This window comes from Podarcis filfolensis, assembly GCF_964270895.1.
Source record: "Podarcis filfolensis genome assembly, chromosome: 5".
In the NCBI taxonomy this organism is placed as follows: Eukaryota; Metazoa; Chordata; class Lepidosauria; order Squamata; family Lacertidae; genus Podarcis; species Podarcis filfolensis.
This window is the reverse complement of record NC_139608.1, coordinates 84,339,775-84,366,360: the sequence shown is the minus strand read 5'-3', so window position 1 is coordinate 84,366,360 and position 26,586 is coordinate 84,339,775. Positions and strand designations below refer to the sequence as shown.

The following is a 26,586-nucleotide window of genomic DNA, read 5'->3' as shown; positions in this document are numbered from 1 at the left end:
GATGAAGGGTAGTGTAGAAATTTAATAAAGAAAACAAAACAAAATTAACTCCCATCATCCCTGACCATTGGTCATGTCCGCTAGGGATGACGGGAGCTGTAGTCCAACAATGGTTACCCTTGCTGTAGAACAATTCTTAGAGTAAGACAAATTCAGTGGTGCCAGTAATTCAACCCCACCTTAGGTTGGGGCACCTCTCAGTTGTGGGTCCCAGCCCACCAGTGTGAAGGCCAGTGTGCTCCAGATTAAATAAATGTACTTATTTCACGCTTTTCTGTGCATGGATTCCTTTGAATTTCTCCTGCTGGCTGTGTCCAGCCTACCTCCTTACTGAAATGTGAAATGCTCAACTGGCAATACTCTTGCCAGACTTGGAAACAACGGAATAACTTTGCTCAAGCCTTTTGTTTCACCGAATAATGCTATTGATTTATGATCACTTTGCTCTCCTCTATAAACCTCTCCTGTTCTGACTCTGCCGCAACCTAGCCTTGCCTTCTTTCCCTTTGTATATTTAATTCTTCTGTTGCAGTTCTGGCCCCTTTCACCAGTGTCCTCACCTGTCCATGCATCAATCAAAAACATGTATGCCAAATGTCTGGCGTGCCTTTAATCTTGACTTAGTTTCTAACATCAAAGAAATACTTCACTATTTTCATTTCACTGCCCAGACACCTCTTCTAGCACAGACTCAGAGTTCAGGTATTTCTGAAGCTTGCCTCCTTTTGTCTCTCTGACTTTCCGCTTTGTCTTGAGCCACAGTGCAGGGCACCCTTCAGCTAAAGTTTCAAGGCATCACCTCTTGACCTTCCCCTTTCGCTGTTTAACCGGATGTCAAGATCTCGGAGCTGGCTGAGGAAACCAGAGTTTGGGCAGACCCCTCTGTGTTCTCGCACAGACTTTAGGGCATCCACGAGGGTCTTGTTTTCACAGATCATCAAAAAGGCAAGCACAAGGGTGGCAGAGCGGCTTATGCCCATGGCACAGTGAACTAGTACTTTGCCTGCAAGAGAAGAGAAGACAAGAGCATCGCATATATGTCAGGGTACGAAAACCCCAGGTTTCTTGGTATGGTATATGTTAAGACTTGCCAGTAGGTCAAGACTGCGAAACCCAGTGGGGAATGTCAGAAATCTTCGTGTCATAATTCTGGTGTGCCTTCTTCACCAGCAAATTAGGATATATGGATGTTGATTGAAAGCCTTTTCTGACTCTTACCAGTAAATATCAGAACTTTCCGTCATTTCCCCTTGGCCTGTTAAATCTTAAGACCTACCAGTTCATCCAGCTACCTCATGAAAAGTGGGTCTTATTGTGCGGATGGTAAAATGCAGAGGAGCTCAGCCCCAATTCTGCCCTATCTCTTTTGCAATGCAGCTACTGTTTCCTGCCACACCGATTAAAGGGAGAGTTCCTAGTTAGCTATGTCAAAGTAGGATTAATTCTCCTGGGGTCTCTCCTGGGGCTATTTCCCTTCAGTGACATGAGAAGAAACCAGAGTCCCATCCCTAATATAGCTGTATAGACAGAAGAGCAATATCCAGCCACTTTTGATTGATGGGGTCTGTGTGGAGAGGGTAACAACGTTCAGATTTTTGGGCATTGAATTACAAGAGGATCTGTCCTGGCGTGTCAACACAAGGGGGCTTGTGAAGAAGGCGCAGCAGAGACTGTACTTTTTGAGAATTCTAAGGAAAAACCATCTTCTGCAGAAACTGCTGCTTGCCTTCTATCACTGTGCCATTGAGAGCGTGCTCACTTATGGCTTATGTGTGTGGTACGGAAGTTGTACTACCCAGGACAGGATGGGGTTGTGCAGAGTTGTTAAGGCAGCAGAGAGCATTGTTGGCTGCCCACTCTCCACCTTAGAGCAGATTTATGCCACAAGGTGCCATAGGAAGGCACTGGACATAGTAAAAGATCCATTGCATCCTGGTCACTGTCTCTTCGAGCTCCTGCTGTCGGGACGGAGATACAGGACGATGAAGACAAGAACGAGCCGTCTTAAGAACAGCTTCTTCTCCAGAGCGATCTCAGCCCTGAATGGGAAGCCTGGACTTTGAAAGTCATCTAATCTTCCTTGCTGTACTATACTGTATTGTTTTAATTAGTGTTTTTATGGAGCAGTCAAGTAATTTCGTTGTCCCTGAGAGGGGACAATGACAATAAAGATATTATTATTATTATTATTATTATTATTATTATTATTATTATTATTTATTATTATAAGAAGGGACAAACAGAGACGTCTATCTGGGTATTCCTTCTGAGGGTTCAATTATCTGAATTTGGTGTTTTAGATTTCAAAACGATTCGGTGTATCTCTGTGATTTTGAAATGTCAAACGTTGACTTGGCATGTTGAAGAATCTAAGTTTGTGTGCTTCTCTGTTGCAATGCGAGCTTCAAACAAGGAAAGCACAAAAAGTATCGATTGGAAACCTTCGGTTTTTGTTTGAATGCCACTATACGGCATAGAATAGGGACATGGGTGGCGCTCTGGGTTAAACCACAGAGCCTAGGACTTGCTGATCAGAAGGTCGGCAGTTCAAATCCCCATGACGGGGTGAGCTCCCGTTGCTTGGTCCCTGCTGCTGCCAACCTAGCAGTTCGAAAGCACGTCAAAGTGCAAGTAGATAAATAGGTACCACTCCGGCGGGAAGGTAAACGGCGTTTCTGTATGCTGCTCTGGTTTGCCAGAAGTGGCTTAGTCTTGCTGGCCACATGACCTGGAAGCTGTACGCCGGCTCCCTTGGCCAATAAAGCGAGATGAGCGCCGCAACCCCAGAGTCGGTCATGACTGGACCTAATGGTCAGAGGTCCCTTTACCTTTACCTATACGGCATAGAGCATAGCAAAGACAGTGTCCACACAATATTGTCCTCATCAGAATTCTGTCCCAAATTCCTCACCCAAATTCATTCAGATTTACCATTTTCACAGGGGAGTTGAATGGATTTTCCATTGAAAGAGGTAAATCAGGATTAAATGGGGAAATGATTGTTGCATCTCTCATGGACACTTGGACCATTTGAGTATAGAATTGTAGAGCTGGAAAGAACCCTGAGGATCAACAAGTCCAACCCCCAGCGATGCAGGAATCTCCACTAGATCATACATGACAAGTGGCCATTGAACCTCTGCTTAAAGCCCTCCAAGGAAGTAGAGTTCCCCACCTCTTGTGGGGATGCTCTTGCTGTCAGAACGTTCTTCCTGAAGTTTACTTGGAACCTCCTTCCTTGTAGTTTGAATCCATTGGTTTCAGTCCTAGCCTCCGGAGCAGGAGAAAACAAGTTTGCTCCACCCTCCATGGGACAGCCCTTTAGATATTTGAAGATGGCTATTATATCTCATCTCAGTCTCTGCTATACCTGGCTAAAACATACACAATTCCCTCAGCTATTCCTCATAAGGCTTGGCTTCCAGACCTTTTATCATCTCACCTCACTAGGGATGCTGTGGGATAAGGATTTGCCCAAGGCATCCCAGCGAACTCCATGGCTAAGCAGTGATTTGAACCCAGGTCTTCCTGGACCCGGGCCAGTTCTTTAGCCACTCACATCATACCTGTGCTTTGAATGCAGTAAGGCTGCCAGGACCCCAGAGATGACATAGATTGCCCTGCCTGTTATATTTACCTCTGGGAGAGTTCAGCGCTGCTCTTATATACTTAGCGGCTGGGTGGAAGTAAATGCTGAGATCAAACTTTGGATCATCATCTGCTTCAACTCCATAGTAATCCACCGGCAGGTCTTTGTAGAATTTGGCCCCTGTGTCAATATGGAACCTTCCAGCAGCAGCATTTACTATGTGGGTGATACCCATTCGGCGAAGCTGTTCTATGTCACGGGCTATATATCTGTGGGGGGAAGAGTATTTGGCTTAGATTTGTGCTAGTCGCATCCATCATTCCTCACCCTTAAAGACCACACAACAAATCTCTAGCCAGGCAGGTTCCCCACATCCAGCGCTAATATTCTGTCTATTAACTAGCGTATTAACTGCTAACTTTCTAGACCATGGCTAGACCATCCTTGCTGGTTTGGGGACCCATAGCTCCCAAACTCTGGTTTCCAGCTGCTTGTGGACTACAACTCACATCATCCCTAGCTAGCAAGACCAGTGGTCTGGGATGATGGGAATTGTAGTCCACAAGCAGCTGGAGACCCAAGTTTAGGAAACACCACTGTAGAAAACTAGGCAGGCTGCATCCACGTGGTGCTTTATTCCATTTTCATGACTTCCCCCTAACTGTTAACTTCCACATTATATTGAGCTTTTGCACCACGCAGAAACCTCTTCTGCAAGTATAGCAGAACACGGTAAAGTTTTAGTGCTAATTTCCATGTTTCTTCCTTCCAGGGGGAAAAAATCCCTTTGCAAATAATATGGGGAGGAGTGCTGTTTGTTTGTTTGTTTAGTCGTTTAGTCGTGTCCAACTCTTCGTGACCCCATGGACCAGAGCATGCCTGGCACTCCTGTCTTCCACGGCCTCCCGCAGTTTGGTCAAACTCATGCTGGTAACTTCGAAAACACTGTCCAACCATCTCGTCCTCTGTCGTCCCCTTCTCCTTGTGCCCTCAATCTTTCCCAACATCAGGGTCTTTTCCAGGGAGTCTTCTCTTCTCATGAGGTGGCCAAAGTATTGGAGCCTCAGCTTCAGGATCTGTCCTTCCAGTGAGCACTCAGGGCTGATTTCCTTTAGTATGGATAGGTTTGATCTTCTTGCTGTCCATGGGACTCTCAAGAGTCTCCTCCAGCACCAGAACTCAAAAGCATCAATTCTTCGGCGATGAGCCTTCTTTATGGTCCAGCACTCACTTCCATACATCACTACTGGGAAAACCATGGCTTTAACTATACGGACCTTTGTTGGCAAGGTGATATCTCTGCTTTTTTAAGATGCTGTCTAGGTTTGTCTTTGCTTTTCTCCCAAGAAGCAGGTGTCTTTTAATTTCGTGGCTGCTGTCACCATCTGCAGTGATCATGGAGCCCAAGAAAGTAAAATCTCTCACTGCCTCCATTTCTTCCCTTTCTATTTGCCAGGAGGTGGTGGGACCAGAGCCATGATCTTAGTTTTTTTGATGTTGAGCTTCAAACCATGAAAGATGGAGGGCACAAGGAGAAGGGGATGACAGAGGACGAGATGGTTGGATAGTGTTCTTGAAGCTACCAGCGTGAGTTTGACCAAACTGCGGGAGGCAGTGGAAGACAGAAGTGCCTGGCATGCTCTGGTCCATGGGGTCACGAAGAGTCGGACACGACTAAACGACTAAACAACAACAACATAGTTGCACTGTATTCACGATAGTTCTGGAAGTGGCTTTTACATGGTGTGAAAGCTCGAATACAATATGGAAATTAACCATTAAGGGAAGCATGAACATGCCAAGTCCATGCAGCCCTGGTATGTATTTGGGTTTTTTTGGAAGATTGTTGAAGGTAAAGCATCAGCAGTCCTGTTTCCCATGCTGAGCGTGCGCAACAACCCACCACACATAAGTTTGGCAGGTTTCAAAGTTGTGCTTTCAGTTTTAGAATCTACTAAATCTGTTTGACCAGAAGTCTGGTGTGCAATGAGGCCTTTTGTCGGACTAAACCACATGTCTTGTGCAAGGTCAAGCCAGGTTCAAGTTCCTTGCATTAATTTACAAAGCCCTGAACAACTTAGGTCCAGGGGATCTCTTGAACCCTTATATCCCACCTTAATCATCTACGGGAGCATTGTTGATGTTCCTCAAGCTGGTGAGGCTCACTTCATAACAACAAGTTATCATGTCATTGGCTCATATTCTGCCAACATTCAGCAAGCACCTTCTGTTTCAGCTTTTAAATGCCTCCTGAAAACTTTTTTGTCCCTCCGGGCCTATGCAAGCAATTAAGAATACATCTTTCCATAACGGTTAATTGATGTCTGTTTTTAACTTATTCATATGGTTTTTGCTGCATGGTTTTATGTATTGGAGTGGAAAAGCAGAGTTGGGAAGAGAGATGGTACTCTTCAGTGTGGGGAAATGCTTTCAAATAGCTTAGATGCCATTGTTCCATTTTTAATTGCAAAAAAACAACAAAACAAACCCCCATCCTAGTAGCAGGAACCAAGCTTTTAAGCAACCACTCAGCGTGGTGCCTGGATGTCTGGGATTTCCCCAACACTGATGCTGGCATTTAATTTATTTATTGGAAGGCTCCAATTTGCTTCTCAACCAAATGTTCTCGCATTGGAATACAATGACGTCGTGAAAAAACCAGAAGCACAAAAGCATTAAAAAATAATAATTGGGTGATAGCCAGCGAAGCCATCTTTGGAGCAGACCTATTGAAATGGATGGATTTGGTTACTTAAGTCCATTGGTTTAAATGGGTCTGCTCCAACTATAGCTAGAACTGGATATCACCCATTCGATTCATCAAATCATCCAATAAATGCAGCGATGGCAACCACTCCCTCTAAAATTAATGAGCGCTGAGTGCCAAGAGGACTGGAGTCAAAAATGGGGGCACCAGCATGTTCAGAGGAACACTGAGATGTGTCGATGTACATTATCTATCTATCTATCTATCTATCTATCTATCTATCTATCTATCGGGGCCACACACACACAAGCAGCCCAAAGGGGTCTGAACGTGCTCAGTAGCTATGGAATGTATTTGTATATTACCAAAGCATAGTAACAATTGGGGGATGTTGAAGGAAATGTAAGATGACTTACGACTTAATAAACAAACGCTGCTGCTCATTGTTAGAAAGGCAGCCATCTTTGATATTTTCTTCTTTTTTGTATATAATTTTTTATTGAATTTTCTGTTTTACATTTTAAAGTACTCGTTTTTACATCCTTAAGATATCAATGACTTCCCTTCTTCTCTCTCCATGGCTCATTTGACAAATCATAAATCCCTGCATATTTTACAAAAACTATATCATTCGTATTCCATTATTGCATCCATCAAAACTTATTTACACTGTTGAATTTATCTGAACGCTACCAGCCTTTTCAGCTGTACAGATATTTTCTTTTTAATGCTGTCTTACAATAACTCAACAGAAGCAAAGCAAAAATCCCTGAAACAAACTATGTCTTTCGCGATTAAAATTTGCTCCAACTGAAGAATCAACCCAAAAAAATCTAGGTTTTTTTTAAAACCTAAAATGAGTTAATAAACCCCAGCTCTAATGAATACCAGTTGTAGTCTGCCATACAACCCCAGCTTCTAGGCGAAGGGCTGTGATGCCATGTGGAAACAAGGACAAGATGGCAGAATAAGCCTTTTGCCTGTCTTTTCCTTCTCTCCGCCTTCGGAAGTTGTTATAACATGGGCAGAATGTTCTCTGTCATCCCTTTAAGCCCGTTTACTTACAAATCTCCAATGTAGAGGTTAGGCCAGACTTCGTTGACGTTGCCACGGCAGGGAATGGGTGTCCACAACATACGTTGGAGTTCCCCCATTTCTGGTGTTTCATAGCTCCCCTGGCTACTGGAAGTGAGGCTCGAAGTTCTTCGTATATTGGGGCGCCGCAAGTCGTCCCCATTTAGTGAATTCCAAGACATTCTGAAAGACAAGGAAGAGAGACTTTCCTCATTTGACCTCATGGTAGCCAGTGGCCTGAGAGTTAGACTGGGCAGACCTTGGATCAAATCCTTACCTAGCCGTAAATCTCATGGAATAACCATGGACCAGTCTTTCCCTGTCAGCCCAATCATGTCCACCACCCTGAAGTTCCTACAGTCAAAGAAATCATGGTATACTGTTGGGTATCTTCTATGTCTTACTGTTCTTGTCGTTCCCACTTTTAACCAGTGCTTCAAAGCAGTTTGCGTACAAATTAAAGATTGTACTGTAAGAGTAGGAGTTGCTACAAACATCTCCTGCCTTGGAGGTTTTTAAGCAGAAGCTGGATGGCCATCTGTCATGGATGCTTTAGCTGAGATTCCTGCATTGTAGGGGATTGGATTAGATTACCCTTGGTGTCCCTTCCAATTCTATGAATTGGGGATAGGGGGAGCATTCGAATCCAGGCCATATTTGGGGATTCTAATTAGGCAGAATCTCATTTCTGCCATCTAGTGTTGGGGAGGCGGTAGCAGTTTTGACCGCACTGTTTGGAGGTCTTTTAGAAATGGATTCAAGTAACTTTTTATATTTTTTCGCATACCTTGTACACCAATTTTCTTACAACATGATTTAAGAAAGCTCTATGTACTTTAACCTTCTCATACCACAAATATGCATGCCAACCATACCTGTTATCATGACCTTCAAGCTCTAAAACATCGATTTTTTAAAATAATATTCATTCCCTTGGCGAGCACAGACAGGATGCCTCATAATATAATCTTGAATCTGGTAGGGAGAATCCACCCCTGTCTTTAGAATCTGCCAACAATTTATATTTTATTCTTGGCTTCTTCCCCTGCCAGATAAATCTAGTAATATATTTTTGCCATTTTTTGAAGTGTCCCACATTGCTGATCAAGGGTATTGATTGACATAAAAACAATTTTTTTGGCAATGCATTCATTTTAATTACTGGTATCCTTCCCAATAGCAATGAATTCCTCCTTCCCAACACCGCCAAGTTTTCTTTCTTTCTCTCCAAGTTTTTTTATAGTTGTCCTTAAAAACATTTATACTGTATTCTTAACTGTTATCCATACTCCTAAATATTTAACTTTCTTCTCAATCCCCTGGACCAATAGGCTTGCAGTTTGGGGTTGCTGCTGATTCGATTTCTGCTTCCACTGTGGTCAGCTCCAGGTTAGATTACTGCAATGCGCTCTTGTTTGAGCCTGACCTGTAAATGTTTCAGAAATTTGGATTACTATCTGGAACCAGCAAAGCAAGCCACATCATGCCAGCTCCATGCTAGCTTCACTGATTAGCAATTTTTCCGAGTTTATTGTTCTTTAAAACATTTAAACCCCATTTTTCCACAGGGTAGGAATTTAATTATAAAACAATTCCCTACACATAGGAAAATGAGAGGTTATGGTTTAAGAGCCAGGACGTTTGCCGTAGTATTTAGTTTCTTTGTACAATGGAAACTTTGGTATGGAGGAATATTCAGTTGTGGGAGCCCCCATTAAAGGGCACATCCTAAAGTTTACTGCCTCAGAAGAACTAGGCCTTTTGCAGGAAACAGGCTTCAGAGAGATTCCTCCACCCCCCTGCCCCCGAGGGCCAGACTGACACCATCCATTCCAAGGAAAGCTCTCTCTTTCCATTATGGCTCCTTTCCACAAACTTCACATCTTGTGGCCATTATTGGGGCTAGTCACTGACTGCTTAACCCGACTGCCTCCCTGCAGCCATAATTTATTGGTTGTTGGGAGTGCTGCGGAGATGTAAGCAAAATGACTCAGCCCACAGCGATGACTGGAGTAGGGCTGGCTGGCTTTGAAAGCCGAGCCACCGGTGGTTTCTTGGGATGCAGAAGTATTTGAGCAGCCAACTGTTTGTAAGAGAATCTCCCCAGCAGCTGGAATCCAAATAGCGTCTCCCGATTTAGGAGAGGGCTCTTCGAAAAGCAGCTTTCATTCCACTTATACGATTGGTATAAGGTGACCAGATGCAATGGGGTGCAGAGACAGAATGAATTTGGGTCCCCTGGTATTCGGTGGCTATGTGTCCGTAGTGTCAGTGCAGGGAAATATTCCCTGCAGAGCATGTCTGATCTTTCAAACATATCGGTTTTATGAGAGCTGAACTCTCACAGCTTCCTGCAAAGAATCTTGGGAGGCTGTAATTTGTTGAGGGTCCTGAACACTCTCCACGGAGAGGTTCATTGTTCCCACTTTTTCTCAAGGTGACCTTACGAGACCATTGGGCTTACGCCTGCCATTTCAAAGCCCATTGGCTAACAGGGTTAAAATTCTGCACAAGGGAAACCCAGGTCCGATGAATTTCCCACAGTGGACAGAGCTACCCGTGAGGTCTCCCAGTGTGTTGAGAAAGTTGGCCATCAGCTGCACATCAAGCTAATTTTATTGATCGTGTTGTGGAATGGTCTATAAAACTCAAACTTCTCATTGCTGGTCTCCCTACCACTGCTCACACTTTGCTCCATTTAGCCAGTACTTGCACCTACATTAAAGTCTTACTGATTCAGATGGTGGTGTCTGGCGTTCTGCTCCCAACTTTAGCTTAGCCAGAAGATCCCTATGGAAGCACATCGTTGATGGCTGCACCCTGCTCTTTGTCCCCATCCTCTTTGTACTCAGATGAGCAGGCCTATCCTCCAGAAATTTGTCTCCCCTTAAAAAAACCAAACCCAGCTATCTGTAGCAGCCAATTCCATGGGTTAATTGCATAGTGGGAATAAATATTTGCTTTTGTCACCCCTGAACCTATTGCAATGAAATGTAGGTGGCTGATGCCAGAGTTCTGTTGCTCTTTTTGATGGGAATATATATATATATATATATATATATATATATATATATATATATATATATCTTCACCCTTTCTCCATTTCCATGCAGCTTTGCCACCCAAAAGATACTCAGGGTAGTTCAATTCACTCTCCATTCTTTGCCTCACTGAGCCAGTGTGCTGTATATAAAGAAACAATGGAAACATGGACCACTTATGAATGCCATCTCCAGCTCCTCAAAAGATTCCATCAATGGTGTCTCCAAAAAATGCTACACTTGAGAAGACAGGCAAACTAATGCCAGTGTACTGGAAGAAACAAAGATCACCAGTGTCAAAGCAATAATTCTTCAACATCAACTTCGGTAGACTGACCATGTATCGTCTTCCAAAGCAACGACTATTCCGAACTTAAAAATGGAAAGCATAATGCTGGTGGTCAATAAAAGAGGTTTAAAGACTCTCTCAAGGCAAGTCTTTAAAAATGTAGTATAAACACTGACAACTAGGAAACACTAGCCTGTGAGTGCTCCAGTTGGAGAACAGCCTTTACCAATGGTGTCATGAACTTTGAAGACGCTCAAACTCAGGATGAAAGGGAGAAACATGCTAAGAGGAAGGCATGCTTGACAAACCCTTGCCGTGATCAACTCTTGCCCGGAAACCTATGTCCCCCCTGTGCAAGGATGTGTGGATCCAGAATTGGCCTCCACAGTCACTTATGGACTCACTGTTAAGACCATGTTCATGGAAGACAATCTTACTAGGCTACAAGTGATCGCCTGAGAAGAAGAAGATATAAAGATGCAATGCCCAAGTGACGGCATAGAGTACCCCAGCAAATCCATGCTAATGTTGTTTTGAGCTTGCACTCTGACAAATCTAGGGAGAAGCACCTAATTTCCCTTGCTTTTGTGTTGCTGAAAGCTCTGAAACATTTTGTCGCTGGTTGCATATTTCCTTGCCCAGTTACAAATGTTCTGTGCTCTTTTAACACAGATGCATTTAACTACATCTGCATGTGTTATATCTACAATCCTTTATATATACAATCCTTTAATTACAGGCGTTGTTACATCAATATCCATCAAGAGCAGGAACGCCTGGTGTAAAAGTCACCCGGAGGGCTTTCGCGTGCCAAAAGTGAAGTTCAAGTCCTCCGGTGCCGATGATGTCACCGGCATTTGCGAGGAAACACAAACATTTCAAACCTGCTCTGGGAATTGTGTCCTTGCCTAGCTCTAGGTGTTGCTGAAGTCATCATCTGGAGAACGAGAGATCCCCACAGCCTGCTTTTGGTTTTTTGGCAGGAGAGGCAAAGAAACGACTGGCGGCCAAGCATTGCAATCCATTCTCCTCCTCCAGCCCGTATTTCCTTTGAAGAGGGTGAAATATTTGGCAGGGCAACGACTGCAAGATGGGACCCTGTAACTAAAGCGGCTGCAAAACTGTCTGCTGAACGTTATTTTGGCTTCCATCCATTTAGAAAGTGCTGTTGAATTACTGCTGAAAGTTTAGGTAAGCCCTAATTTTAGGAAAGTTTTGGGGGTTGTTATATTTAAATAGAAACTTCTATGGAATCACTTTCCAGCTACAGCTAAGAGCCAGTGTGGTGTCGTAGTTAGCCAGTCAAACTGGGAGCCAGGAGACTAAGGTTCAAAGCCCTGCTAGGCCGTGAAGTTCACTGGGCAACCTTGGGCCAGACATTGTCTTTTAGCCCTAGCCCTACCTCACAGGGGTGCTGTGAGGATAGTATGGAGGTTTTTTTGGGGGGGAGGCATGTGCCACACCTTGATCTCCCTGGGAAAAGGTAGGGCATAAATGCACAAAACGATGAACAAGCCAGCATCTGGAGTCTCAAGAACTGAGATTGTGAGACAAACTAAATGTGATAGTCCCTGTGTCCATTGAACTCAGATCTGGAGAGGGCAGCCTCATGTAAAACAAGGAGCAAGCGTCTCAAGTGCATGTTAAAATGAAACTCAACCCACATTGCAAGATTCATTTTTCAAGTGAAGCATCTGGGAGCTTTCAAGGGAGCTTAAAAACAGCAACAATACACAACTTGGATAAGACGTGAAAGTTCTCAGGGAGCCTTCACACATCCCTGGCAATCTGTAAACCAAATGGCTCTTTTTGCTGCTTGTTTTATGTGTATTTTGGTGTGGACATTTGTGTGTTTGTTTGCTTTTTACTGCTCATTTCCTTTCTCTGGAAAGACTACTGTCATGGTGAGTTACTATTGCATCACACAGCATGCTGCCTTCATTGTGATGTCACTACATAGGACATGGTTTGTGAGATCACAACACAAACACAAAAGTCATTGGTTGGGGCCGATGAAAGGAGAGCTTCAAACCAGTGTCTGATACCGGTGAGATGTGCCCTTAGCAACCCAGCCTGAATCGGAGGAGGCAGCTGATGCTGCGTATCAACTTGAGCTTCCAAATTGTCACTGTGGGTAGCAGCTCTGAGCAGGGCACGCGGCCATAATCCTGTCTCAGCAACACAAAGGTAGGAATGACAGTCCCTGTCACTCAGTCTGAATGGAAGGGAAATGATTGCAGCCATGGCAGTGCTCCCCTGTCACATAAGCCTCTAGGAGGAGGAGCTATTCCCAAGGCACCTTGGAATTAGAGGATTAGAGTGAGCATCGAATAGTCCCAAAAGCTTGTCATTCCTACGCTTTGGGCAAGTTCCCAACTGCACACGCTTCTCTGCCCCCCCCAACAAGGCACAACACAATTTCAAAGGATTATATGTAATAGGTGAAAAGATGTAGGCTGTGCAATCTTATGCAAGTTTGCTCGGAAATGAGTTTCATTGAGTTAAACGGAATTTGCTCTTGGGTAAATGGATATGAGAGTGCAGGCAGTCTAAAAGGAAAAGGAAAAGGAGCATCCCCTGGAGGGACCTTTGCAGGGAGTGCTGGGTAAAATCTGGAGCAAGAACTGGAGCAAGAACTTATCAGGAGCAAAAATCTGGAGCAAGAACTTATCAGGACTGACCTGCTGGGAGCCTGAAGGGGCCTGGCCTGCTTCTCTCCACCTGGCTTGGGGCGGGGCCTGACAGGCTCCATACAGGAGTGCTGTTTTTGTTTTTGTTTTGTTTTTAAAATTGTTTTTATTTTTTATCTATGTCATTTTAAATTGTGATTGATATTAATGCTGTGTTCTTAGTTTTAGATTTTATGAGTTATGTGGAAACTGTTTTCCGTTTGGTTGTGTACTTTCTGATGTGTTTTATTTATTGTTTATGACTTTTGTTATGTTGGTAATTATGTAAATCTGGTCATGCTGTAAGCCGCCTAGAGCATTGTTTTTAACTATGGAAAGGCGGCATTCAAATAAAACGATGATGATGATGATCAAGAAATTCCAAGTTTGTTCCTTCGTTGCCAGCAATATTCAGTGGATGGGTTTGTTTTATTTCGTCAACATTCCCTAACCCTCTGACCAAGCCGTCACCTGCCTTTGTGAAAAACATGTCTGATTATTCTATATTGAAATGGAAACATGATGTAAACTTATTTTAATAACTTTCAGTGCATTATATGAACTATCAGAATAGGTTGTTGCCCAGGTTGAATACCTGCCCAGGTAGCTTCCAGGCTGGGTGTCCCTATTTTCCCACCCTAGTTACACTACTGCCATGGAAAGTAGAGGAAAGAAATCTATTTCCACATACAGCAAAACACACTGATGGCAATTATGTCATTCCCATCTGTATTTCACCTCCTCAGCTTGCCTGTGCTTCCTGACTGTGGCAATCTGCGGTAGGGATGGCAGCAAATTCAGGTTCCTTCTCTGCCACCACTGCATCTTCGGAGTGGCAACCAGCAGAACTCTTTCAAGTCGTCTCCTCCTTATGGCCTCCTGCCAGGTAATTTACCTGAACTCTCAGTACCATGCTGAGACATATTTGCAGAGCACTTTGAGGAGAAAATCACTTCCATGCGTCCGTTCTGACTTGGATCCCAGTACGTTTCTGAGCACAATTCAAAGTGGTTGGCGCTGCTGACCTTTAAAACCCTAAATGGCCTCGGCCCATTATACCTGAAGGAGCATCTCCACCCCCATCGTTCAGCCCGGACACCGAGGTCCAGCTCTGAGGGCCTTCTGGCGGTTCCCTCACTGCAAGAAGTGAGGTTACAGGGAACAAGGCAGAGGGCCTTCTTGGTAGTTGCACCTGCCCTGTGGAACGCCCTCCCATCAGATAAGGAAATAAACAACGATCTGACTTTTAGAAGACATCTGAAGGCAGCCCTGTTTAGGGAAGTTTTTAATGTTTGATGTTTTATCGTTTTTTAAATATTCTGTTGGGAGCTGCTCAGAGTGACTGGGGAAACCCAGCCAGATGGGTGGGGTATAAATAAATTATTATTATTATTATTATTATTATTATTATTATTATTATTATTGCTATATTGGATGGAGAACAATTATATAATATCTTAGACCCTTCTGGTTGCTTCAGCCTAGATTAGTTTATTGCAGTCAGAGGATGTTGGCAGTGTGCTTGGAACAGTACATCCTGCCACCTAGAGTATGAACTTGACTTTTGACCGCTGTATAACTAACTAGCTGAGTGGGGTGTGATTGGTTGGGTGCAGAAAGTGGTAAATATCTCACTAGGACTTTTCATTTTTCTTAGCGAAGCACTTGAAGAGGGAGCTGTAGGTTTTCTCTTGAAGAAATGGTCCCTGGATTGAGGCGATTCTTCCGAATATGAGCTGATCATAAATTCTCTGGATGAATCTGCCAATTTTGGGTTCTCTTAGTTTCTTCTTATTCTCGTCTTTTAAATCGGTCTGCTGTACCAGTTTGTTAATGAGGTCTGCCCAAAAATATATACGCACACTTCTTCTAATATGCCTGATATTTTAGGCCAACTTTTAACTTATTCTTTGTCTCTTGATCTCTCAGACTTATGCTCCTACAACCATTGTGGTTCAAAACTGGTTGAAGCAGGGTTCCAGGAAAGTTGGGCAAAGGCTTGCAAAAGTATTTGGACTAGCTTCAATACAATTTGTGAAAATGCCTCTGTTTCTAACTGACTTCCAGTCAAACAAGATATTTTTGGCTAGATGCCTGCTGCAGTATGCTCAGACATAATTTGGATCCAAGTTTTATAGTGAACCCGAGGGCCAAAGTAAGCAGGAACGCTCGAGAAATTACATCTGTTTGCTTTAAGGTCACATTTCCAACTAGAGTTGGCCGTTCTGAGGGCATATCTATCTGCACCGCAGCTTTAAATTATCCATTGCATATTATTAGCAACGAGTAATTTTTCTCTCTCCATCCTGTCCCATCCCCTCCAGTGTGGAGCAAGGTCTTATGGCTACTGTGTTCCCCACGAGGATTCTGAATATGCTTGTAAAATACCGTGTCGACAATTTGTGTTCCTTGCAAGACACTGGGGGGTTCTTTCTGTCTGTACTTGGGACAATGAAATAGATCTTCCAGCAAGACCACCCTCTTAAACGAGGCATCAGTCTTGAGGTCTACAGTGGTACGTTGGTTCTCAAACACCTTGGTACTCAAACAGCTTGGAACCCAAACACTGCAAACCCAGAAGTTAGTGTTCCAGTTTGTGAACTTTTTTCGGAAGCCAAACATGCTCCATTTTGAGTGCCACACTTCTGTTCTGAGTGTTACGCTGAAGTCTGTTTTTGCTATTTATTTTGCGTTTCTGTTTTTGCGGCTTTTTTGTTTTGTTTTTGTGACTGTGTGGAACCCAGTTCAGCTACTGATTGACTGACTGACTGACTGACTGACTGATTGTGTGACTGCAGTACATTGTTTATTGCTTTCATTTTATGGATCAATGGTCTCATTAGATGGTAAAATTCATGTTAAATTGCTGTTTTAGGGGTTGTTTTTAAAAGTCTGGAAGGGATTAATCCATTTTGCATTACTTTCTATGGGAAAGCCACCTTGGTTTTGGAATGCTTTGGTTTTGGAACGGATTGAGTTTGAGAACCAAAGTACCACTGTAGTTGTTTATGAGTCCCCAGGGCAGCAGCAGGGAACTTGCAGCCACTCTCAGTGTTGCTGAGCTGCCATTCCCATCATCCCTGACTATTGGCTATGCTGGCTGGGACTGATGGAATTTGGAGTCCCAATGATTCTCTACTGCCACCCTAGGAAATATGGTCTTTTAAGAGACTTCCTGACTATTCTATCAAGGTTAAAGCCAACTCCTGTTGCATATATATCCACAACAACCCTATTTCTGTTGACCTCATTTGTCCCTACACTGAGTAATCTTTTTACTGCCCTATCCCCCAGCATGCTATTTATTTATTTTATTGCCCAACTTACCACAGTGCCTGCTAGCTGATCTGGCAGCAAGTTCAGGTCAAACGAAATTACAGAGGCTAACAGCGAGAACAATGTATAAATGCCTTTCTCGGTTCATGTGCCTTTGGAGGGCAGCCCGGGGCAGATTGAGCTGAGCTGCTGCCGTTCCTTTGGATGCAATTGAAAAAGGCTAAGCCTCTTGAGAGTCCCATGGACTGCAAGAAGATCAAACCTATGCATTCTGAAGGAAATCAGCCCTGAGTGCTCACTGGAAGGACAGATCGTGAAGCTGAGGCTCCAAGACTTTGGGCCACCTCATGAGAAGAGAAGACTGCCTGGAAAAGACCCTGATGTTGGGAAAGATGGAGGGCACAAGGAGAAGGATGACAGAGGACGAGATGGTTCGACAGTGTTCTTGAAGCTACCAGCATGAGTTTGACCAAACTGTGGGAGGCAGTGGAAGACAGGAGTGCCTGGCGTGCTCTGGTCCATGGGGTCACGAAGAGTCGGACACAACTAAACAACTAAACAACAACAAGCCTTGACAGGAGAACAATGGTCTCTTTGCAAAGGTCACAATCGGGCATATCAAAAAGGTCTGGGGAGGACAATGTGGCAATGTGGAAGTGTGTTAGACTCAAGCCAGTGGAACCTGGGTTCAAATCCCCACTCAGTTATGAAGCTCACTGGTTGGTGCAAGACTACCCAGTATCTCTCTCAGCCTTAACCTATTCCTGTGTTCAGACAGCGAGCAACAGTCTTTCCAATATGTTGATGGAGGAAGCAGTAAGGACTAGACTCAGAAGTGTTTCTCAAACTTGGGTCCCCAGCTGTTGTTGGATTACAACTCCCATCATCCCTAGCTACCAGGACCAGTGGTCAGAGATGATAGGAATTGTAGTCCTAAAACTTTCGGAGACCCAAGTTTGGGAAACACTGATTTAGTATCTCCTTTCAGGCTGTGCTCCTGCTACTTTGGCAAGCTTTCCTCCCCTTAGCCGGCCTTCTTTCTCCTTTGCTGTGTGATCCCAAACACTCAGGGATCCTGTAGCGAATGTGATGACAACATGATACTGTGTAGCCAATCACATCTGGCTTATGTGGCAACATGAAACTCCAGCTGAGAGGGAGGGTGGGGCTTTCTGGACTCTTCACATGGACCATCCTAGCCAAACAAGGTGGGGGGAGGCAATCAAAGATGAAAATTTTGATTGACTGTGGCAGCACTAACTTATGTCAGCCACATGGGGCCTGGGACTCGGCTAACATTAGTAAAGAAACATTGATTTGAATGTGCTATATACATGCAACACCAGATGGCACCAGAGAGCAGGAAATTTCCAAGCGTGATTTTTCCATAAAGATTTTTTTCCTTCTGTTAAAATGATCTAATTTCTGACTTATTTATAGCAGTTTCCCCCTGTGTTTAGACCCACTCCTGAACAAATATTTTATGGCAATGGAGGGCCAAACATCTTATCTCAAAATCAAGGCACTCAGAATTCTCCACCCCTTTGGAGCAGGTGGCAAAGATTACTTTCCTCCTTGCTGTTGTTATTTAGGCAGAGAATATGGAGATCATCTTTTGGTGGGAAATGAGGACGAAAGCATTTCGTCTGTTTCTCATTTTATTCTTAAAAGATGGGATACGGTCAACTCCAGAACAGTCGTAGCCACCTGTTCAATTAGGGTTTGTGAACTGAAGCTGATTGGAATTTGACACTCTGTTGCTTTGCTGGGTTTTTGCGATGGATCAATGGAGGCTTCTCGGATAGCAGTGACACAATCTGTATGCTAGCCCGTGGAATCCCAGATGTCTCCCATAAATCATTAGCATACAGCCCCTGCTACAGTCGAGAAGGCTGAGTGTAGCATAATGCACTAAAAATAATAAATCAAATTAGCACAAAGGTCAAGCCAGCCCAGAGGGACCGGGGATCAGCTAGTTCATCCTTGCAGTGCAAGCTAAACGATGCGGTGAAATAGATGGAATCTCCACCTGCCTCTTCCCAGAGACATAATTCATTACCAAGCCCTGAGATGCAAGGAAGAAAATGTGGCCGCAAGAGAGTTTAGTCCAAGCAATGTGGCAGGGAAAAGGAATATTTGAGGCTCTTGCAAGGGAAGGTGGAAGAGCTGAAGGGGCTAATTTGTATGGCAGAAATTGAAAGTTCCTGGTTATCCTGAAACGCCGCAAAACTATATGGATGTGTGCAGAGGCATCTTAGAGATGGAAACCATGGAGGGGTCAAATAGATTCTAGAACCAAAACGCATTTGTTTCCAAAAATTCTCATTTTCTAATTATATTGTTAAGTATCAAATATTCAGAGAATATTCCAGCACCAGTAATTTGGAGAAATGTTCAGGGTATGGAGGTATCTCCTTGGCTGGGGGGGGGGTGTAATTACATAACTCCATATTCTCCAACATTTCTCCAAATTACTGGTACTGGAATGTTCTCTGAATATTTGATACTTAACAATATAATTAGAAAATGAGAATTTTTGGAAGCAAATGTGTTATCTCTTTATCTCCTTGGCTCAGGGGTGGGGTGTCACATTAGTGAGTATACAACCTTCAGAAGACATCTGAAGGCAACCCTGTATAGTTTTATTATGTTTTTATATATGTTGGAACCTGCCCAGAGTGGCTGGGGTAATCCAGTCAGATGGGTGGAGGTTTATTATTATTATTAAGGAATAGTGCATCCCTATTTTCATTGGAGAAATGATGGAGGGTGTGTAATACCTCCTGGACTTGCGAATACTTGAATTGTGGGAGTAGTACAGAGAGACTGTGCTAGATTATAAATATTCTTGGTTTGGTTTCCATCGTTGTGGTTAAGCAATTCTCTGCTGTAAATCTAAAAAACCTGAGCAGTCTGTCTCTTTAGACTCACAGGGAATGTGGGGGGAAACAGAAGTGCCATTTGATTTCTTCCTCCCCACTTGCAATTTGCTTTCTCTGAATAATCGCTCCAATCCTTTATATTTCAATCTTGTGAAATATATTTAGTAGGAGGCCTTGTGTGGCAGCGATTAAGACTGTGTGTGATTTTTTAAAAAATAAGATGGAATTAGAAGCAGTCTGCGCTCGGTATCAAGGGAAAGGGAATTCAGGAAAGCAGGGCTGCAAATTTATCACAGCGGCAGCAACATGCCTTCCACCTAGCGAAGCCAAGATCATAATAACAGATGCACATAATAATTACCTGCATCTCAAAAGGCAGCTCTGAGACTTGCGACTTCTGCTTCCTGCATCACACAGACAGTGAAACAGCAGGGTAAAGATGTAACAAAAAGCAGAAGCAAGGCAGCGTTGGTGGTAAGTACTGAAACGCAAGTGGCAGAGCTGACGGAAGATATCAAAAGGCAACTGAGGATTGCTAAGGATAGAGGGAGGAGGCTTCTGCAGCTAGCTGAAGGGACAACATAAAACCCTGCAAATCCATCATAAAGAAGAGCTTTACCTTTTGTCTTGGCTAGAGCTGTGATAAATGCTCAAGGTGATTTGCCAATGTGCAGTTCAGGACTCTGGCAGGTGTAGTGGCTATGGGTGGGAGCCCAGAAGTCCCTGGAATCTCACTTGAATGCGCTAGGTGATCTTCGCTAAGTGGCCCAACTTCCCATCTGCAATGGGGGTGGGATAATAACACTACCCTACCTTTTGGGGTTCTTGTAAGGAGTACTGAGAAAATGTGAAGTGCTGTCGGCATTTTAAATATGCTACATGAACACTGGGCATTGTTATTATTTAAGGATAATTTCTACAGCGTGTACAGTGCCTACATTTTGCAACCCAATGTGTCTCGAATAACGTAAAAGTTTGCCTTTGTTTACGACGGGGTTTCCCAAACTCAGGTCTCCAGCTGCTTTTGGACTACAACTCCCACCATCCCCAGCTAGCAGTGGTCAGGGATGATGGGAATTGTAGTCCAAAAACAGGCGGAGACCCAAGTTTGGGAAACACTGATTTAGTATCTGCTTTCAGACTCCTGCTACTTTGGCAAGCTTTCCTCCTCCTAGCCAGCCTTCTTTCTCCTTTGCTATGTGATCCCGACCACTCGGGGATCCTATAGCGAATGTGATGACATAATGATACTATGTAGCCAATCGCATATGGCTTATGTGGCAACATGGGTGATCCTAGCCAAACAAGGCACAGATGTTCTCTCTGCCTACAGCAGGTCTCTCTCTGAAAGGCAAGCTGATGGTTGCAGCACCACGGAGAGCTCCAAGGGAGCAACTAACTCCAAGAAAGTCCAGAGGTGAATTGATGTCTCACTAGTCCCTCTCCTAAGCTCCACCCCTCTGCCTGAAGAGTGTACATCCTTAAAGGGCTAGCCCCTATCTCTTTCCTGTGGGCAAGCAAGGTGGAGTGGAAAGTACTTTGCTCCTCAGACAGTTTGGGCTCAGGATCCCTTGGGGGCCCTGGCTTGGGTGCAGCAGGTTCCTGACCACCAGGCTCAGTATCAGGAACCCAGTCTGGCTCCTCAGCAGCCCCAGACTCGGCCAGCACCTCCTCCACCTCCAAGCTTGAGGTTCGGGCCACAGCAGCTAACCGCCCTCACTCTGAAATCACCAAATGGGCAAATGCTTCTGCCCACCTTTTCACGGCAAGTTCCCAAATGACACTGAATGGGGCAGTGCTTTCTGAAGCATCCTAATATGGGTTGCAAAAAGAACTGTGCCTTTTTGGCTCAGCCTTATTTCATGCTCTCCAACATTTCTTGGCTGAAAATTGGGATGTCCTATTCAATAATAATAATAATAATAATAATAATAATAATAATAATACCCCACCTATCTGCTTGGGTTGCCCCAACAACTCTGGGCAGCTTCCAACATATATAAAAACATAATAAAACATTAAACATTTAAAAACTTCCCTATACAGGGCTGCCTTCAGATGTCTTCTAAAGGTTGTATAGTTACTTATCTCCTTGGTTTGGGGAGTGACACAACTCCACACCCTCCAACATTTCTCTGATGAAAATAGGGACCTCCTAAGGAAAAGCAGGGATGCAGGTGGCGCTGTGGGTTAAACCACAGAGCCTAGGACTTGCCGATCAGAAGGTCGCTGGTTCGAATCCCCGCAATGGGGTGAGCTCCCGTTGCTCAGTCCCTGCTCCTGCCAACCTAGCAGTTTGAAAGCACACCAAAGCACAAGTAGATAAATAGGTACTACTCCGGCGGGAAGGTAAACGGCGTTTACGTGCATTTCTCTGGTTCGCCAGAAGCGGCTTAGTCATGCTGGCCAAATGACCCGGAAGCTGTACGCCGGCTCCCTTGGCCAATAAAGCGAGATGAGTGCCGCAACCCCAGAGTCGGCCACGACTGGACCTAATGGTCAGGGGTCCCTTTACCTAAGGAAAAGCAGGACATTCTGGGATCAAATCAGAAACCAGGACAGCTTCTGTAAATTCAAAACTGTCCCTGGATAATAGGGACACTTGGAGGGTCTGCTTATTTGTTATTCATGCTTTTTCCCCCCACAGGCAATTTGCAAAATTACCTTTGCCTAAGGGTTGCTGCCGCTGCTGCTGTTTTTAAAACAAGCTTCCTATATAACCATGCTAATTTAGTAGTCTTTGTATGCTGGGATGCTGGGTAATGTCTAACTGCTGCCTTTGAGACACACAAGCCCAGTACTCATATGTTGGACATTACTGTGTTTGCTTGGAGTGGAGTGCACTTTTAGCCCCACCCCTGATGTTAGATCTCCTGTTTCAAAGAACAACAAGTTGCCTGCAGTTATCTGAAGAAAAACTCCAATGCACAAGCTCTGTGTGATTGGGACACACAGTTGTGCAGATACAGAATGTGGATGGCACTGTGGTCTAAACCACTGAGCCTCTTGGGCTTGCCGATCAGAAGGTCGGTGGTTCAAATCCACAGGATGGGGTGAGCTCCCATTGCTCTGTCCCAGCTCCTGCCAACCTAATAATAATAATAATAATAATAATAATAATAATAATATAATAATAATAATAATAAATTTTATTTATACCCCGCCCTCCTCAGCTAAGACTGGGCTCAGGGTATAAAAACAACTTAAAAACAGGATTAAAGTACAACTTAAAATGCAGCCTCATTTCAGTGGAAGCCCAGATCAAAAACTGTTTGAGGGGAGAAAACGTCAAATCTTCACCAAGGCCAACTGTCCAGACTCGTTCTACGTGGGCCAGAAAAAAGCCAGGGAAGTCCCCAGAAGGAAAAGGAAAGATGGGGAGGGGATCAGGCTGATTCCAAGCCAAAGGCCAGGCAGAACAACTCTGTCTTATAGGCCCTGCGGAAAGAAATCAGATCCTTCAGGGCCCTGGTCTCATGAGGCAGAGCGTTCCACCAGGCTGGAGCCAGTGTTGAAAAGGCCCTGGCCCTGGCCCTGGCCGAGGCTAATCTGACGTCCTTAGGGCCCAGGACCTCTAGAGTGTTGCTATTTATGGACCTTAAGGTCCATAAATAGGAGAGGCAGTCCCGTAGGTACGAGGGTCCTAGGCTGCAAAGGGCTTTAAAGGTCAAAACCAGCACCTTAAACCTGACCCTGTACTCCACCAGGATCCAGTGCAGCTGGAAAAGCACTGGGTGAATGTGGTTCCCGTGGTGAGGACCCTGTAAGGAGCCGCACCACGGCATTCTACACCCACTGGAGTTTCTGGGACAACTTCAAGGGCAGCCCTCGTAGCAGCAACCTAGCAGTTCGAAAGCATACCAGTGCAAGTAGATAAATAGGTACTGCTGTGGCAGGAAGGTCAACAGCGTTTCCGTGCGCTCTGGTTTCCGTCACAGTGTTCCGTTGCACCAGAAGCAGTTTAGTCATGCTGGCCACATGACCCGGAAAGCTGTCTGTGGACAAACGCCGGCTCCCTCGGCCTGAAAGCGAGATGAGCGCCATAACCCCATAGTCACCTTTGATTGGACTTAATCATCCAGGGGTCCTTTACCTTTTAATCTGCAGGCATCCCAATTGTGTGGAGGCTGTACACATGGTCAGGAGCTCATAAACTGGGGTTTCTCTTCAGGCAACTGCAGACAACCTGTAGCTGCTTGAGGAAGGAGGTTTGACCTCAAAGGCAGGACAAAAACACAGTCCAAGTAAACATACCAGTGTACTCCATTCATACGTTGTCTGTCTGGCCTTTTTCTCAGTCCTTACCTGGAGACACCATGTGTTCTTATCATTGAGCTCCAATCCATGAACAGGGCTCCTCTGTGCTTGGGCGGGAGCCAAGGGAAATAATTTTGTAGTAAGACTATACCTTAAATAGGCAAACAAACAATATTCGGTTCCATGCAGCTACCTGGGGGGAAAAGTAGCCGCAGGAGCTCTGTGTTTTATTATTGGGGGACAACAGCAGCTGTTTTAAAGATGAGTATGATCACTCTCGGAGTCTGTCTGTTAACTCCTGGCCAGTGTATCTTTGTAAAGAAATAGGGTACAGTAGTACCTCAGGTTAAGTACTTAATTCGTTCCGGAGGTCTGTTCTTAACCTGAAACTGTTCTTAACCTGAAGAACCACTTTAGCTAATGGGTCCTCCTGCTGCTGCCATGCCGCTGGAGCACAATTTCTGTTCTCATTCTGAAGCAAAGTTCTTAACCCGAGGTACTGTTTCTGGGTTAGCGGAGTTTGTAACCTGAAGCGTATGTAACTTGAAGCGTATGTACCCGAGGTACCACTGTGTTAGAAATGGCAACATGAGTCATCCACAGAATCCTGTAAAAGCTGGCCCTTAAAACTTTCAGCAATTTGAAGAAGTGGGAAGTGCAAAGCCGTCGTTTTAGGAGACAGGGAACGTCAAGTACAGAGTGAGCATGCAACCCCCAATATGTCTTGCTAAAAATAAACCCTTTGATAGCTTGAGCGAAGAATGTGAAATGCTTGCATAAGCGTGAATATCATGCTGACAATTACTAGAAATTAGTTTGAGTTTCATGATCTTGCTTAGTTTACATACCACATCTTAACATCTTCCCTGTTTAAATAGACTTACGGATAGCCCATTTCCTCACTAGGAGAACGTTTGTAAAGATGCAGACAAATGCAATCAAATAACACCTGCGAGTAAGTCTAATTGAATTCATAAGTGGGGCTTCCTTCTAAGTTGCAAATCACTGAATGCTGCAAATCCCATTTTGCTTGAGAACATTCACTGTATGACACTGCCCATCAGATATTCTCACCGTCTCAAACACACACATACACAAAATCCCTGAGAGCTAAAGCAAATTTGTGGGGAAGGATCTTTCCGGCTCTTAAATGTCAGCTTTTCAGGCAAGCAATCTGTTGCTAAACATCTCAGAGTTGAGATGGAAAAACAGGATGTCAACATGTGATATTTAAATTCCAAGTGAATTGCCAGATTTAGGAATATGCTCAAACACAAACAGTGCATTTAAAAGACAAAACGATTGCGTCTGAAATTTGCATCCTACTCAAGGAATACAAGCCCAATATGGGACTTGTTTCAGATCAACATGTGAACTTCAGCTCCCTGCAGCAATATGGATTTCTCTTATTTCTTCACCACCACCCCACCCCAGATTTCCTTCCTTTCTCAAACACTTCACTCAAGCTTTCACCTCTGTCCTTATTCTTCCAGACCATCACCTACTGCAACTTTCTTTTCTCAGTAACCTCCCAACTTATCACCTCCTGCTGGTTATATATCCCCGGTCCCCACTTTTCCTAGCCTCCTATGCCCCCCTTTCCATAGACTTTTATTCCTTCTCTGCCCATCTTTAGGATCTGAGCTGCTCAGCTAATGACTGCCTGCCCTGCCCCTCTTTGACGTTAGAGCAGCTCAGCCAGTCACTGCCAAAGGCGCCATTAGAAGTCCCACAAAATCTGTTCCCGCTCTGCTCTTGCACAGTGTTTTGAAACCCTCTTGCTGTTACTAAACTATAAACGAGGTAATGCAGCAATTTGCCAGGTGCCCTCACTGCTGAAATCAGGGATTTGAAGTTGCACATTTGAAGGATGCACATTTTTCACTCAGGTTTTTCACTCGGAATAATGGGCGTTCCAAACTCCCATTATTCCAGGCGCATTTTGCGACGGGGAATTTCATTAGCGTGAGCAGTTTCTCAGCTCTGGGCGCAGTACTGCTCCTAAGATTTCAGATTCAAACTGCAGAGTGGAAGGAAAGGAGGACCTTTTTCTGCCTCCCCACTTCCAGCTACTCTCTGAAGACTGGAGAAGAGACCCTCTTAAGAATATTAGGGGGGTGGGCAGGAGAAGGACTAGACCATGTGAAAAATGAACATAATATTTTAGCTGCAGTTCATTCATTTTCAGCTTTGTATTCTTGTTATATATATAAAAAGTGCATCTAGACATTCTGTTGTTGCACCCATAGCCTAGGTTTTAAGGTGCCATTTAGGTCCTAGCTCTCATATCTCGGTTTCTAACACTGATTCCAGATACGTATCTAGAAGGTCATGCCTTTGGGGGGCAAAAATCAGCCTGGCTAAAGCTTGTCTCTCTTCATATATGAATTTAAAAGATACCCTTGAAACAGCCTGCACTGGGTTTCCCCTTCTGCACAGACAGGTTGCCACATATTTGCACCGAAGCATGTTGCGCGGTCCAAATTGCGAAGAAGTGGCAACTTCACAACCAACTCTCTATCTGAATGCCCTTCACAACAAACAACACGGCATGGCACACAGCTGCGGTTGTCCGACTGCTCCCGTGCTGGAAGCATTGTGTTACCCCGCAATGCATGCACTGAATTTGCGAGTAGCTGTTTGTCAACAAGCTTAAAAGTACTTGCCTTTTGGGGGGGGTTCAGGTCCGCTGACTGCACTTGACTGTTTTAGATGATGACAACTCTTCTGGCGTTTCCTCCCAGGCTGCTGGTTACACAACAGCTCCCCTTGTCCTGCTGCATTCAGTTTATTCAAATGCTA

The 26,586-nt window shown here is 44.4% G+C and overlaps 2 protein-coding genes and 1 long non-coding RNA gene across 10 annotated transcripts in view; 2 read left to right on the top strand and 1 right to left on the bottom strand.

The window, feature by feature from the left end:
- The window catches only part of LOC310763570 (uncharacterized protein), a gene marked incomplete at its 3' end in the record, with an annotated part of 50,180 nt that overhangs the window by 6,601 nt on the left and 16,993 nt on the right, over positions 1-26,586 (top strand). The gene's annotated exons all lie outside the window — the stretch shown is intronic.
- On the bottom strand, positions 587-26,569 carry LOC310763538 (dual specificity protein phosphatase 13B-like). Of its 8 annotated transcripts, none has more exons than XM_083616011.1 (4): positions 26,451-26,569; positions 7,362-7,553; positions 3,638-3,858; positions 587-1,003 (listed from the first exon to the last, which is right to left on the bottom strand). In XM_083616011.1, the coding sequence occupies exons 2-4, from the start codon at positions 7,550-7,552 to the stop codon at positions 780-782; spliced, it is 636 nt and encodes a 211-aa protein (XP_083472137.1). In that variant the 5' UTR covers position 7,553; positions 26,451-26,569; the 3' UTR covers positions 587-779. The 8 variants fall into 8 exon arrangements, with proteins under 8 accessions (XP_083472137.1, XP_083472131.1, XP_083472138.1 ...); XM_083616005.1 differs by lacking the exon at positions 26,451-26,569 and adding an exon at positions 26,185-26,396; XM_083616012.1 differs by lacking the exon at positions 26,451-26,569 and adding an exon at positions 20,147-20,247.
- Positions 12,481-16,315, top strand: LOC310763611. Its single transcript, XR_014548716.1, has 3 exons — positions 12,481-12,887; positions 14,116-14,255; positions 15,027-16,315. It is a non-coding gene; the product is annotated as an uncharacterized lncRNA (long non-coding RNA).